The 14658-nt window shown below is 41.5% G+C and overlaps 2 protein-coding genes across 5 annotated transcripts; one reads left to right on the forward strand and one right to left on the reverse strand.

Annotated features, from left to right (window-relative positions):
• Positions 1 to 3974: 3974 nt before the first annotated feature.
• On the reverse strand, positions 3975 to 6128 carry LOC147334938 (tripartite motif-containing protein 16-like). 4 transcript variants are annotated; one of them, XM_086286917.1, is made up of 3 exons: positions 6094 to 6128; positions 5660 to 5958; positions 3975 to 5587 (listed from the first exon to the last, which is right to left on the reverse strand). In XM_086286917.1, the coding sequence occupies exons 1-3, from the start codon at positions 6126 to 6128 to the stop codon at positions 4455 to 4457; spliced, it is 1467 nt and encodes a 488-aa protein (XP_086143043.1). In that variant the 3' UTR covers positions 3975 to 4454. The 4 variants fall into 4 exon arrangements, with proteins under 4 accessions (XP_086143043.1, XP_086143044.1, XP_086143042.1 ...); XM_086286918.1 differs by having other exon boundaries at positions 3975 to 5076; positions 5194 to 5260; positions 5387 to 6128; XM_086286916.1 differs by having other exon boundaries at positions 3975 to 5958.
• Positions 6129 to 9441: 3313 nt separating this feature from the next.
• Positions 9442 to 12123, forward strand: LOC147334939 (polymeric immunoglobulin receptor-like). Its single transcript, XM_086286026.1, has 4 exons — positions 9442 to 9493; positions 9646 to 9981; positions 11050 to 11370; positions 12104 to 12123. Exons 1-4 carry the CDS (start codon positions 9454 to 9456, stop codon positions 12121 to 12123), a joined length of 717 nt encoding a protein of 238 aa, XP_086142152.1. The 5' UTR covers positions 9442 to 9453.
• The last annotated feature ends 2535 nt before the right edge of the window (positions 12124 to 14658 follow it).

Here is a 14658-nt window from a genome sequence, read left to right on the forward strand (position 1 = left end):
CTTCATGCTCAGTTTGGTTACATCAAGTGTAGCAGAGATGAATTTGAAGCTCATGATGCTTAGATGATGCTGGTCCTCTTTGTCTGTTCACTGCCTGCTGGAAACTTACCTGCTCGCTGCTGCTGCTGCTCTTCCTCTCAGCTTCCCGGAGTAAGTCTGAAAACTCACCCGCCTGCCCTCCTGTCTGCACCTCTGCTCTGAAAAAGGAAAGGAAAGGTTAGACATGTTGTTCTTCTCCTCACTCCACCACACACCTGGAGAAACCCCCTCTCTGCAGCACTTGGCCTTGACAGCACAAGGTCCTGGACCACGTTTACATGTCTTCATAAGTTAACAGATGTGAAGTATTTTCACATACGGCCCTTAAAGCTTTTGTTAAAATGCTCCACAACACTTGGTTCAATCTGGCTTTATGCAGAGAAATGTGTGATGTTGAACTGAACCATCAGCTGATGCAAATGTTTATTATTAAACTCCTCGCCTTCATCTGTTGGAAGTTTAACAGGTACACGTCCCTCACTCATCCTCAAAAGCAGATGCAACAGATGCTGCTGCCTTGGTTTGAAGACACCTGCATGCATACTTAGAAAATCCATCTGTACATGTCAGTAAGTGTCTCACATTATCATTATCTGCTCAATATTCACCCATATCAGCTAAATCAGCCTCAAACTGTTTGTCGATTCCACCAATCAAAACTCTGTTTCTGCGGAAAAGTCTTCTTGCTGGTTTATGAAGTGTGTAAGTATCCTCCCTCTTTAAACAATGACAATGTTTCACCTCCAGTAGTGACAACATTACACCTGCTTATTCCCCTGCAGCTTTGAGAGGGTTATTCAAACTGCCCAAACCCACCAACTGAGCAGGGTCATGATATCATTTATGTCATGTGTTTTCCACGATCGCTATGACACAAGTGGTCAGACTGTGAGTGTTAACACATCTTATTTCATCCCCATCACACAAAAACACTCAGCAGTGCGCGCCTGTTTTATGCTTCCCACATCAACAGTTTCTCCTCTTGTGCAACAGACTTGCTGTGATCCAGGGAATTGTGCACCACATCATCATTTGCGTTACGCAGAACAAAGTGCACTTTATTCAGCTTGAGCCTGGAAGCTGATAAAGAGCATTCACTAATGTGTCGCTAATTCAAACTGGAAATGTAAGGCTGGAAACCTGTTTCAGAAATCCTCTGGATCGTACCATGAATCTCATTTGTTTCGCTGTTTAAAGGACGGAAGGTGTGTTTAGATGATGCTTGCTGGTTGTAACAACCAGTATCCCCTGACACCACACCCTGAACCCACTGCTCCACTCCTCCCCTGCAGCCGAGCACAAACCACACTGACCACACACGGCTACTAAGAATCAACATGAACACGACAGAATTAACCAGCATTGTTAAAAGAACAACTATCGAGGGCACACATTTGCTGGCTGTCTTAACTTGTTATCAGCTCCCAACACACATTATCAGCACATTTCCACACATGAGTGTTGTGAACACTGAGTGTTTATGTCACAAAGACAAACAAGCAAATTTTTGACAGTTTCAACGATTCACTGGATAAATTTACATCTGAGATAAAAACATGTTTTAGTGAAAAACTGCACATCCATGTTGTTTTCTGGAAGTGGGCGTGGGCGATGATTCTTGGGCACCGGGCGTACTGGTGGAGGCTTGGTGGGTGCAGAACCAGACGATGGTGTGGTAACCACTGGAGCAGATGGCAACGTGGCAGCCGCAGACGATAGAGCTGATGGTTGAGCAGGTGGAGGATGAACGGGCTCACCAGAGCCGCCAGCGGAGACGAGGAGGTGCCGGAGCAGTTCTCCTGAACCCCCAGCAGAGTCGAATGCAGAGCCAGCAGGTGCAGAAAAGTCCGGCTGAGGTGAAGCTAACTGTAGCTGCACAGGACACGTACAGTGCTAACAGTCTGTCTGAGCTTTGTCAGAAAGATGCAGTCCTCAGCTGACTGAATGAGCTCACCAGTGCTTTCAGCAGAGGATGAGAGCAAGTGAACAGGGCTGGGCTAGAGAGGAACCTGGAAACAGAGCTAAAGCCTGAACAAGTAATAGAGCTAGAAACTGAACTAGAGACTGAACTAGAGGCTGAGCTGGTGATAAAACAGGAAACTGAGCTGATAAATGAGCTAATGGCTGAAACAAAAGTTGTAGTGGTGGCTGTGATGGTTGTTGAACTTGCGACTAATCAGGTAACTGACTCTTAGCTGCTCTCCTCTGGGGAACAGGGATGGGTACTGGGCCTGGCCGAACACCAACCATCCCCACCCGAGGAACAGATACGGGCGCAGGGACGAGCTGGGTTCTTCCTGTCTTTACCCTGGGCGCAGGAGCTAGCTGGACCTCTGCTGCTCCCACCCAAGGAACTGAAACGGGTGCAGGAGTCAGTGTCTCTGTTAGCACTGTAAGGGTGCAAGGGGAAGCTGGGCCCGAGCTGCCCTGGGAACAGGAACTGGAAGTGCAGAACGGAGCTCAGGAGCAGTAACAGTCACTGGGCAAACTAGGTTAATGGTACAAAGACATTTTCAACTTGACACCGAGGTGTCACTCTGAATAATGTCTTTAGAGTTCAAACACACAGTAGCGGAGTTTTCTGATTCAGGAGATACAGAGTCCACGGAAGACGAAACAGTGTTACTGTTGATCTATTTTTACTTATTTATTTATTTGATGGATCTGCCTTCCCCTTGTGTCGACCATTCTCACCTGCTGGTAAGCCTCAGTCCTGAACTCCTCTTCCCTGTATGGTTGAATGTGAAGTTGCTTTCCCTGTCTGGATAATAAATCTTGGAAGCACATCTCCTCCCTCTTTTTAGTCTAAAGAACCTGTGCGCCTGACTGTGTTAAACATATAAATATGCATTAAAGCCACTAAAGTGTCTTATAGTCCCTGTTAACACATGCCTGCTGACACATGATACACAGTAATATGTGTTTGAATACAACCTGAAACCTGTTAATGTTCTGATTTAACAGCAGATTTCTCCACATGCAGGACAGAGAAATTCCTGCCTCTGTCACACAAAAAGTGGAAAATATATTTGTTTGACATTTTAATCACAATAACAAAGAAATAAACTGTTGGTAGATCCACTTTATACAATGAATCATTCATCAGTAAAAATCTAACTCAAATAAAATACAACAAATTCAACATTCATAGAAAAAACTCCAACCCTGCAGGGATCAAACATCTGATCAAACACCAGGGTTGGACACAGACTTTCTAATCTGACATCACAAAGTTATTCTGAAGCTGTAAATCTAATGTGAATGAATAGTGGCATTGTAAAGCGCTATATAAATCCAATCCATTATTATTATTATTATTATTAACAGAGGTTCCTGATAAATAGACTAATAAACAGAGAATAGCTGAACAGTTTCTGTGACACAGACGTAAAAATATATAAATGCTCCATGATTTTCATTTCTATCCATCATCTTGAACACTGACTATAAATGTGTTCACTTCATTATTGTGTGATTTGGTTTCTTCACGTGTCTCCTTCAGTGCAAATAAAGGACTGTTAGAGTGTGTGCTGTGTGTTTTTCTGAAGCATGACAATCCTTTCCAACAAGTATTTCCAGCTGTTTGTCTCCACTCTGCACTTTAGTCTTTCTTCCTGTCATGTCTGTGTTTGTCCACCAGGTGTCTCCCTCAGCTCATTTTCTCTAAATCAGAAGATTCAGATTTGTGGAGACGCTCTGCCTGCCAGACACAGCTCAGGGCAAAGAAACATGTCGATCATCCACAAAATAAATGCTCCATGATTTTCATTTCTATCCATCATCTTGAACACTGACTATAAATGTGTTCACTTCATTATTGTGTGATTTGGCTTCTTCACGTGTCTCTGTATCTGAAAAATGACATTAAATGTCATCACTCTAGATACAATAATAACAATATAAAAAAAACTCAAACATTAAAATTTTTTTGTTGCATTTTAAAAATTCAAACCTCAAACACATTAAGTTTACAGTCATATATGATCAAGAAAATCAACAATCTTCACATTTCAGAAACTGGAACCAGCTTTAAATGTGACTAAAATAATGATAAAACAATCAATTCTCTAATCATTGACTAACTGATGAATCACTGCAGCTCCAATATATTGTTGCATTTGACAACCCACTACAGCAACTACAGAATAAAAGCACTAACCAGACTGATGACAGATTTCAAACATGCTGAATATGAAGAGTAGTATCATTTAAACTCACATGATTATCAGCCATAAGAACACATTCAGATTTATATTGATGTAAGGTATATAAATGTAAGTACAGTTTGAATCAGTGCAATATTATTTTCACACATCAATGGACCACTGAACTTCTCAGCTTCTAAAATGTAAAGCCTCATTTAGAAACTACACAAGTACATATAATGGTCAGGGATCAACATGAACCTGTCTTCTCTATTTGACTTTAATCAACTCTGCAGTGGCTCCAAGTCCATAAAGCCAAAGTCCAGCATAGAGCGGCTGAGTGAATGTGGTCTGGACTCTGTGGAGGAGAGTCATGGTTTCAGAGACGCTGTAGAAAGACAGAATACCTGCTCTGTGATCCAGGTACACTCCTACTCTGGAGGACCGAGGACCTGAGAGGTCAGTTTGGACTTTGTTGTGAAAGAATGTAAAACTTCCTTGGTACCAATATAATGCCCAAGATTTGTCATTGTTTCCAAATCCACATTCACAGCCCCCCCCTGCTCTGCTGATATTCTTGTATGCGACTGCTACACGAACTCCTCCCCCTCTCCACTCCACCTCCCAGTAACAATGTCCAGTCAGACTCTCTCTACTCAGGACCTGATAATATGCAGTGAATCTGTCTGGATGATCAGAATAAGGCCGTTGTTGGTTCATCAATGTTACTTTTCTGTTCCCCTCAGATAATAACAGATGTGTGTTTGCTGTGTTTGGATCCAGTGTGATTTCATGTGAATATTTTAAGAATTCAGCTCTGGTCTTTGGCTCTGCTGGTGACAGTAAAACATCCTCTTCAGTGACTGTCAGTGAGATGTTTGTCCATTCCTCTCTCAGAATGTCCTGTAGTTTATCTCTGGTCTCTGACACAGCTGCTGTCACATCCTCAAAGTAGCTCAGAGGACGAATATTGATGCTGGATGAGTGTGTAGACTCTCTGAGTGCTGACAGTGAGGGGTAGTTGTGTAGAAACTGGTTGTGATCCTCTGTGTGTGAGAGCTGCTCCAGCTCGCCGTCTTTCCTCTTCAGCTCAGCGATCTCCTGCTCCAGCTTCTCCTGAAGCTCTTTGACTCGACTCACTTCAGTTTCCTGCTGGGATCTGACCTGCTGCTTCACATCAGAGCTTCTTTTCTGGAGGAGACGGATCAGCTCAGTGAACATCTTCTCACTGTCCTCCACTGCTTTATCAGCAGAGCCATTGATGGCCTCCACCTCCTGTTGAAGCAGCTTCACATCTTTCTCTCGCTCCTGGATTCTCTGCTGGATGTTTAGTCGTCTCACCTCGAGCTCCTTCTGCTTCTCAGTCCTTTCTGCTGCAGCTGGGACTGTTTCATGGCCTTTATGTTCATCCATTGTGCAGAGATAACAGATACTCTGCTGATCAGTACGACAGAAAATCTTCATCACCTCATCATGACGAGAGCAGATGTTCTCCTGGAGCTTCTTGGAGGGGGCCACCAGCTTGTGTTTCTTTAACGGAGCTGCATCATAGTGAGGTTGGAGGTGTTTCTCACAGTAAGAGGCTGGACAGACTAAACAGGACTTGATGGCTTTCAGCTTCCTCCCAGTGCAGACATCACAGGCCACATCTTCAGGTCCAGCATAGCAGTTATCAGCTAGAGCAGCTTGGAGTCCAGTCTTCTTCAGCTGCTCCACTAAAGCTGCAAACATGACGTTTTTCTCCAGGACAGGCCTCGGTGTGAAAGTCTTCCTGCACTGAGGGCAGCTGTGGATTCCCTTCCTGTCCTCTTCATCCCAGAAGCTTTTAATACAGTTCCTGCAGTAGCTGTGTCCACAGGCTGTAGTCACCGGATCCTTCAGTAGATCCAAACAGATGGAACAAGAGAAGGTTTCTCGATCCAGCTGAACTCCTTTCTGTGCCATTTCTCCTCTCAGTGTCAGTGACTGTGTGAGTTTCTCTTCCTTATAACTGAAACTAGTCTGAGCTCTGATCTCAACAACATGTTTCTGCAGTGAATGGAGTCTGTCTTGTTTATCAGGCTGTGTCTCATTTCAGGAAGAGGAGCAGTTTGAGAGCGATACTGTGTGTTTAACCCTTTTTATTTACAGCAGATCACAGAGCCTGTGTCAGCTCAGCTATCAGAATCAAACAGTGAAGCTGACCTGTGTAAGTCAGCAGGTCAGACAGTATGTTAATGAGGGCAAATCTACAAAACAGTAATGAACTTTTCATAAACCACATTTAATACAAATCTATGATACGTCCATAAGTCTGCACCGTCTGAAACCTCCTCACATTTCAGCCCTCATTTCTCATCATATTGTAATCTACAGTAATTTATGGTTCAGTGAGTTTTGCTTGGAGTTTCCAGCTTCTGAGAGCATTATTTACATCACTGAAGTATTTATGATTCCCCTGGTATAAAAAAGCTAAAGAATTGAAATGTAAGAAATCTGTCCTCTCCTCATCCTTCACCACCCTCAGGGTGACCTTCATTTTCTTTGCTCTCTTCACCTTCATCATCCTCTGCATCGTCTTCTTGCTCACTGTCTGCACACACACACACACACACACACACACACACACACACACACACACACACGCACACACACACACACACACACACACACACACACACACACACACACACACACACCACACACACCTCTACATCAATGAAGGAAACTGCACAGATATGAGCCTCTTAACCTGCTCACAGCCTCATACTGTTTTTAACATCAGAGGTCAGCAAGGATCGCCATAACAACTGTAACTAATACCAGAATAGGTCAAAGGTCAGCGTTGTTAAAGTGGTTAAATATATGAAATACTCAACAGTGTGTCAGAGAGAAGGGAGCAGCTATCAGTCTGAGTCATACACTGAGCAGTTTGGCAGCATTCATGGTTTTATTGACACAGTTATGATCAGTTTGAAGTGTTGCAGCATGTTCACTCCTGCTCTGCATGTTGTGCAGTTACTCATGTGTTAAACTGTGTGTGTGCAGGCTGTGGCTCTGTTTCACTTCCACAGTTCAACTACAGAGGGCGCTAAAATACACATGTGGTATACCACATGTGTATACACATGTGTATACAACCGGTGGTACACATACCGGTGGTATACCATGGTATCCAGCCGGTGATGATCTGCAGATCATCACCGGCTGGAACCATCACCGCCTCACTCGGACCACTTACCCCTCTCATGCAGATCCTCCACCTACAATAAGTAACACAGTTCTTGTCCATATTTGGTCTTTCCTGACCTGCAGAAAAACACCTTCTGAACTTTACCTCCTCTCGGTACAGTGACTCAAAAGTCTCCTGGTTTCGTTCCCTCAGCCTGACTTCCCTTTTCCCCACGTCACAGAATTCATATGTGTATAGTTTCCTAGTACTTCATGTTTGTTGTACAGTTCACGTTTGCTAAACTACTTCTTAGAATCTCACGTACATCATGGTTCACAGTTCATAGTCACATCATAGCTGTGATTCTGTGTTTGTAAATAACGTCTTGTTATCATGTTTCCCAGTGACTCTGTTTGTATCTGCAATTGAGTCCGTTTGTCTGGTTTGGTCTCTGACTGTGACACAGTGACGCAGATGAGGCTGAATACTGGGCTGTTTTGTCACATGGTGCAAGCAGAATCATCTGCAGCTCAACGTAACAAATAAACACAACAAATAAATGGATCTGGCTGTATGGGTACTTAATGATCAAGCTGGCAGTAATGTTGTGGTGTTTAGTAGACAGGAGGGTGGGAAGTGTAAGAGGAAATGACACACAGGACATGGTTTGAGGTAGATTCAGACCCAGGCCCTGCAGTGAGGACTATAACCTTCACTACATTGGTCATCTGCTCAGCCAGGTTAACTATAACAACACTGTCAATTCAGTCTGACAGTGAGTTAGTGAGTTAATGACAGTGAGTCAAACCCACTCCCTCCTCCAACTATGACGGCCTAGACAGAGACTTTATGCAAGCTTCTTTGAAGCTGGCAGACAGTGAAGGTGAAGGTGAGCATAACTGAGTTCTAGCGACTCGTTCTTACTTTAATAACTGGTAAATTTCATTGAAGTCCAAAAGAACTCTCAAACCACCAGGAAGGAGACAACAGAAGTATTTATTTTTACCTTCATTGTAATTTCTTCCTTTACCTAAGCTGGTGAGAGGTTGTTGTTGTTGTTGTTGCTTTCAGTTTGTAAGATTCCTGCATGAAATGATTTGATCGAATATTTTTAATTTTATATTTTAAATGGTTTACTGTTGTCTATCAGGTAGAGAAATACATCTCTGGGTATCTCTGTTTAGCCTGCTGTTCTTGCTACATAACAGGGATATGTGTTTTCCTCTTCAGAGATTACAAAAGGGTTCATGTTCAAAGAAAGACTTTAAATCCATTTTCAATTTTGTGCCATTTGGCTAATTGTGCCATTTACTTTCAATATTTTATATAAAATAATGTCAAAATGAGACAGCAAAAAAAAAAAAAAAAAGATTTCTAAACAAATTAATTAATATGCCTCTTTATTCCTAAGAAAACAGTCAGCTTTGAGATGTTGTTTATTTTTGTTTTTTAAATAGCACAGAAAGGAAACAGGAGGGTGATGAGAGTGTGAGGGGAAATGACACAGGAAATGGTCGGAGGCAGAATCAGACCCGGGCCCTGCAGTGAGGACTCTAGTTTTATCCATCTGTTAAGCTGGTGAGAGGTTTTTGTTGTTGCTTATAAATTCAGTTTGTAAGATTTCTGCATGGGATGATTTGATCAGATATTTTTAGCTTTATATCAACTCTATGATTTATTTTGAGTATTTAATGTTAAATAATCTCAGAGTGCAACATCAAGAAATGATGGTGATTCAGAAATAAATAAATAAATAAATAAATATCCTTTTTATTCCTTAAGCCAAACACAATATTCAGATGAGAATAAAATGCCAGGAACATTTTATAACCTGGAAAAAAATCAATGTGCTTCATGTGTTCCTCTCAGAGGTTGAACCAGCTGTCGTCAGGTTTTCAAAGTCAAATTTGGTCTGAAACTCTTTTCATTCACACTTACGGCATCAGCGAAACTTCACAGTACTGATCTACATCATCGTGTGATGGATGGATCCAAAAAAAGTTAAAGGAAGTGATAAAAAGGAAACAACTCATTCAGTAACTTCAGTTTTCTGATGATCTGACAGAGTGAAGAGTCAGACGCTGTTCTTCTGAAGTTTAACGACTTTTCTGCATCAGAATGAAAATCCTCCATTTTCTCTTCTTCTGCTTCTTGTCAGGTGAGGACTGATGAGCTTAATGTTGCTCTTTAATTCAAAATATACTCAACTTTATAAAACACTTTATGAAATACATGTATCTACATACACTAAATAATGTTGTGATTATCCATCTTGTTTTAAATGTATTATTATTATTTTTCATCTGACAGGTCCAGCTGGGCTCGTCAAGGCAAAACATAATATTTGGTCTGCAGCTGAAGGATTTAATGGCACGCTTAACTGCAACTTATCTTTGTCTGGAAGCACAAAGTTCTTCTGTAAGGAAAAATGTGAGCGAGCAGAAGATATCCTCATTAAAACAGATGGAAGCACAGCTCAGAGTGGCAGATACAGCATGAAGTATAAAGATGGATCTCCAAGAAGAGGAATTGTGTTTTTAAGCTTCTCACAAATGATCAAGTCTGACGCAGGAATGTACAGGTGTGGTTTGGGAAGATCTTCTGCTCCAGATTCATACTTTGACTTTGAGGTCAGAGTTTCAAATGGTGAGTTTTTAGTAAAGGTGAGTGGAATTGAAAATGTGGAGACCCCCCAGGTCTAATTTAGTAATGTGGACCACTTTTAGATCAACCTGTTCAATCAATAAATACAAGCACATTTTACCTGTTATTGCACTTAAGTGTCCATGTTATATGGCATGTGACAACTGTACTAAGATAACGTTTTAGCACCTCAGTGTAAATCCTACAATAATATTCAATGATTTATTGATTCAAATTCAGGCTCTGCTAAAACTGAGTTTTACACCACCTCCAACTATCAAAGTCTAAAGCAAAATCTTGCTTTTGTTCAGATTTTCTTTTCTCTATAACTGATTTTGAGCATCAGCATCATGGTTTACATCATGATTTAAATAGATGAAATCGACTAATTTAATTCCTATGATGGAGAGTAACAGAAGAAATGTTTGACCTAAAAAGTTGATGATCTTCCAAGAGTGTCATCATGCTAAAAAGAAGTTAGTCACCTTTTTTATATACAGGCTCATCTTCAAGCTGTGAGTCCTGAGAAATGCCTCAAAAAATAAGACAAGTGAACTCCCAGGGTCTATAACTATAACGCTGCCCTCTAAGTTCATAGTATAAATGTTACGTTTTGCATGGCTTCATTAAATATGCAACAACAAGTTTTGATTCTCAGAGGATCAGGTAAGAATGTGTTTTTCAGATTTTTCTGATTTATTATGAAATGATAACTGTGCTCATTTGATCCATGAAATATAATCATAATACAACAGTGTAAAAAATGACCCAACACACTAGTATGTTGTATGTTGTATGCTTGTGGGGTGTTTATTGAAGTGCCACACACGTGGCTGTACGTTTCGGCACATAAGTCATAAGCACACAAACTCTCTCTCTCAGGTCTCCGCCTTCACTATATATATAGGGAGAAACCTCAATGGTTAAATCACCACCACCTGTCCCTCCAGCCTCCTTGGCACTGCCCCCTTGAGCTCACTGCCCCACTCCTCCCCTGCAGCTGAGCCAGGGACCACACCTCCCCCACAAACTGGTTCAGTTCAGACTAATTAATGTTCTTCTATTCCACAGATCTGGATAAAAACGTTGGTTTTTATCGCACACAAACTGAGGGAGAAAAGATCACATTGGTATGTTCCAACAACACATATGGACACAGGAAGTTCTTTTGTAAGAATGAGTGTAAGAATGAAGGGGAGATCCTCATTGACACAACTAATAACAAATCTGAGAGTGGCAGATACAGCATTGAATACAGACCAGGATCTGTGTACGGACTGTATGCAACCATCACACAGTCGTCCAAGTCAGACACAGGAAAGTACATCTGTGGTTATGGAAACCCTCTGTCTCCTGATTCATATGCGAATGAATATGTTCATGTCATTGATGGTAAGTTTCTTTTCAAAATAGTAAAAATAACTTTTAACTTTTGGTGGTTTTGAGGTGAGATTGCTGTTACTGCCAGAGATCAGCTGATTGGTTGAGACATCATTATACCTTTCTAACATCAAATAAAGGACAAATTGTTGAAGTCTGGATGTCCGATCTCAGAGTATTAATTTCCTGTTGTGCTGATAAATTTATTCCTCTGTTCATTCACAAATATAAACCATATTTCTTATGAAGCTTTAAAAAACATACAGATATTTAAATACAGTAAGTTTCACAATCATAATGTGCACTAATAATTTTTAATCAGAGCACACATCATATACGAAACATCATTTTTTATATTATTAAAAGTTTTTTAACTATTTGAAATCTAAGGTTATGTGTGTTTAAGAAGTGTGAGCTCCACTTTGAATCATGTTGTTAAAGTTGTGATGATGGAGCTAAAATTGAGGTCAAAACATCATCATCATCATCATCATCATCATCATCATCATCATCATCTTTCACTAAAGCTGAGTGTTTCTACTCTTGCAGGTGAAAACAGATGTAGTGTGCTTTATATGCTTTATATGAGATTTCCCAGTCTAATGTGTAAAAGAGTATCAGCTTATCCATCAGCTGATACTCTTAGTAAGACAAGGAGGAACTTTGGACTGAACACCAGAGAAAATGACACAAACATGGAGGTGAGTTTGTGTCACTTGTTTTCATCACTTGTCTGTTGTTGCAGATTTCAGTGAGTGTTGTTGATTCATGCTGTCAGTGTGACTTTCTTAGTTAAATTTTATTGAAAAGAGGTGATGTTACCTGTTATTACGGTTTCTTCAATAATATCCTTGTAGTGTTAGTCCAATAATCACACAACTGGTATGTTAACGCCAACTTTAATGGTCGCCTTCTTTCGTTCAACCACACAAAAAAAACTGACCCTCCAAAACTTCTACTCCCCCTTCCCACCTGCACGTAGCCATGCCCCCCTTCACTGGACACTTGCGCAGTGGGACAGATTGCAGATTGGCAAGATGTTGTGTGTACCACCACCAGTGCTGAGCTCAGAATAGAGTGCAGCCAGAAAAACAGCACTGTCGATCCCATCTGCAAGGGCCAAAATCTCTCCTGCTAGTGTACCCCGTACCACCCTCCTGATCCGTTTCAACTGCCCACATATGGGCAAAAACCTTCTCCCATCAACATGATAAAATGTCCACCTTGTGTCCTCCGTCTGAGAGGTTTCCCATGGAGGAATCACTAAACACCACTAATTTGAGGGATTTGCTTTCACCCAAGAACTGAAACCTCAGCGTAACCTCCTCCGATTTAAGTTTTCTGATCAGTTTGTTTGTGCAGTGCATTGTCTGAATAGTAGCATGTTTTGTGCTTGATCCCAGGATGGAAATGTAACACATGATGTCGGGTCTGCTCTGTCTTGCTACCCACAGTATCTGTCCAATCTTGGATTTTAACATGTCCATCTCTGTATCTGTTAAAGAAGCCTCCCGGTGTGGTGCCCTCGTGTGATCAATAGGAATAGGCTGTAGGTTTTTTATGTACGTATCTTGTTGTAGTTGTATTTCATTCTGAAGAGAGTGAACCTCCATCCCGATGTTGAAGCTGTTATGTTCTTCTCATCCAAAGTAGCTTTCAGTTTGGGGATGACTACTGTGGAGAACATGTCTGAACCACCCCACATAAAGTCATCTACATGACATGCAAGTACTCCTGTCACCTTACAGAGATCATCTAGCCAGTAGAAGACAGTCGGATCAACTTTTGACACTGTGCCCCCCCCCAGCTTCTGCATGGTTTCTTTCACCTTGTTGTACCAGAATAATGAAGCATCTGCCAGGCCATAAACACATTTGTTCAACTTCCATATAGTTCCTTTGCTCTGTGCTTCTTTAGGTGGTCGGATGTACACGTCTCGGGTTAAATCTTTACCTTGCAGAAAAGCTGCTTTAATGTCCATAGAGTTCAGTTTCCATTGATTTTGACATATTACTGCTATGACCATCTTCAGGGACTCGGTTGAACATGTTGGTGAGTCTTTGGAAAGTCCTTGAGTGTTTATTTCTTCAGAGCCTCTTGCAACCAGTCTAGCTTTGGGAACAATGCCCCCTGGTGTTTCCTTGAGTGCGCATATCCACCTTGTTGATATACATTTCTGACCTTTATCTTTCTCCACTTCAAACACATTGTTTCTTTTCCAGTTGTCAAATTCAGTTTGTTTGGCTTGTGAGAAGATGTCTTCCTTCACCACTAATATTTCATCTCTGTTTTTATCTGTGCATGACTTGGCATCTTCAGACCGTGTCACTTGAAGGTTGTTTACTTGCTCCACATTAATGGAACCCATGGATGCAGCAATTTCCTCCAGCTCACTGTATTCCACGTTGTACCACTTTCTGTTTTTCCCTGTGGCTTTTCCTGCTCGACTGATTATTTTTCCAGCATATGTTTGACCTGTTTCTTTGTCTGTGTATTTAATTATTTGTCCAACTTTAAGTTTTGATCTTTCTATATCTGTAGTTGAGTGAGAGAGCATGGGATCTCTTTCTCCAGGTTGTATTGGATCAGAGGACTCGCTCTTTTCTGCAGTACCGAGCGGTTCATTTTCTGCACTGCCAAGTGGTTCACCGTTAGTTGGTGCCATCTCCCCATTTTCGTTTTCAAAATCGTGTTCCTCACCAAGTACAGATGAAAGTCTTTAAAAGATTTTAATCTGTTTTACTCTGATTTTCCTCTTCGGTTTCTTCCATGTTCACTTGTGGTTCATCCACTTTTCTGAGCCTAGACTGGTGTACTCTGACATAGGTTCCTCCATGCCTGACAAATATTACTACACCATCTTGGCCAATGACCACTCCTGGACCTTTCCACTCATGACAGTCTGTTCTTTTATAATAGACTTCGTCCCCCGTTTTATATTTGTCATCAATGGATCGCAGCTGTTTGAGAAGGGCTCTTCGTATCCATTCAGAGCATTCAGCCTCTGTAAAAGCTCGTCTCATGGCATGCAACATTGCAGTGTGCTGGGCAATCCATGTACTCACTTCAGTTTCCAAAGCTGGGGGTCTGTCAGTAAGGACTGAAGGCAGATTTGGATTTTGTCCAAAGACATGTTGGTAGGGACTGTAGCCATGTACATTGTGCATACAGTTCTTTGCCATCAAAGCCCAGTCCAGAGCAGTTTTCCAGTCACGCTCATTGTCTCTCTTTACCTTCAGTAACATTTCAGTAAGGATTTGTGCCTTTCAAGCAAGCCATTGCTCCACGGACTGTACCCTG

The sequence above is a fragment of the Aulonocara sp. 'chitande type north' Nkhata Bay genome, linkage group LG3 (genome assembly GCF_057382095.1).
Source record: "Aulonocara sp. 'chitande type north' Nkhata Bay isolate Kocher_YH1m ecotype deep benthic linkage group LG3, A_spYH_male_GT1.1, whole genome shotgun sequence".
NCBI lineage: Eukaryota > Metazoa > Chordata > Actinopteri > Cichliformes > Cichlidae > Aulonocara > Aulonocara sp. 'chitande type north' Nkhata Bay.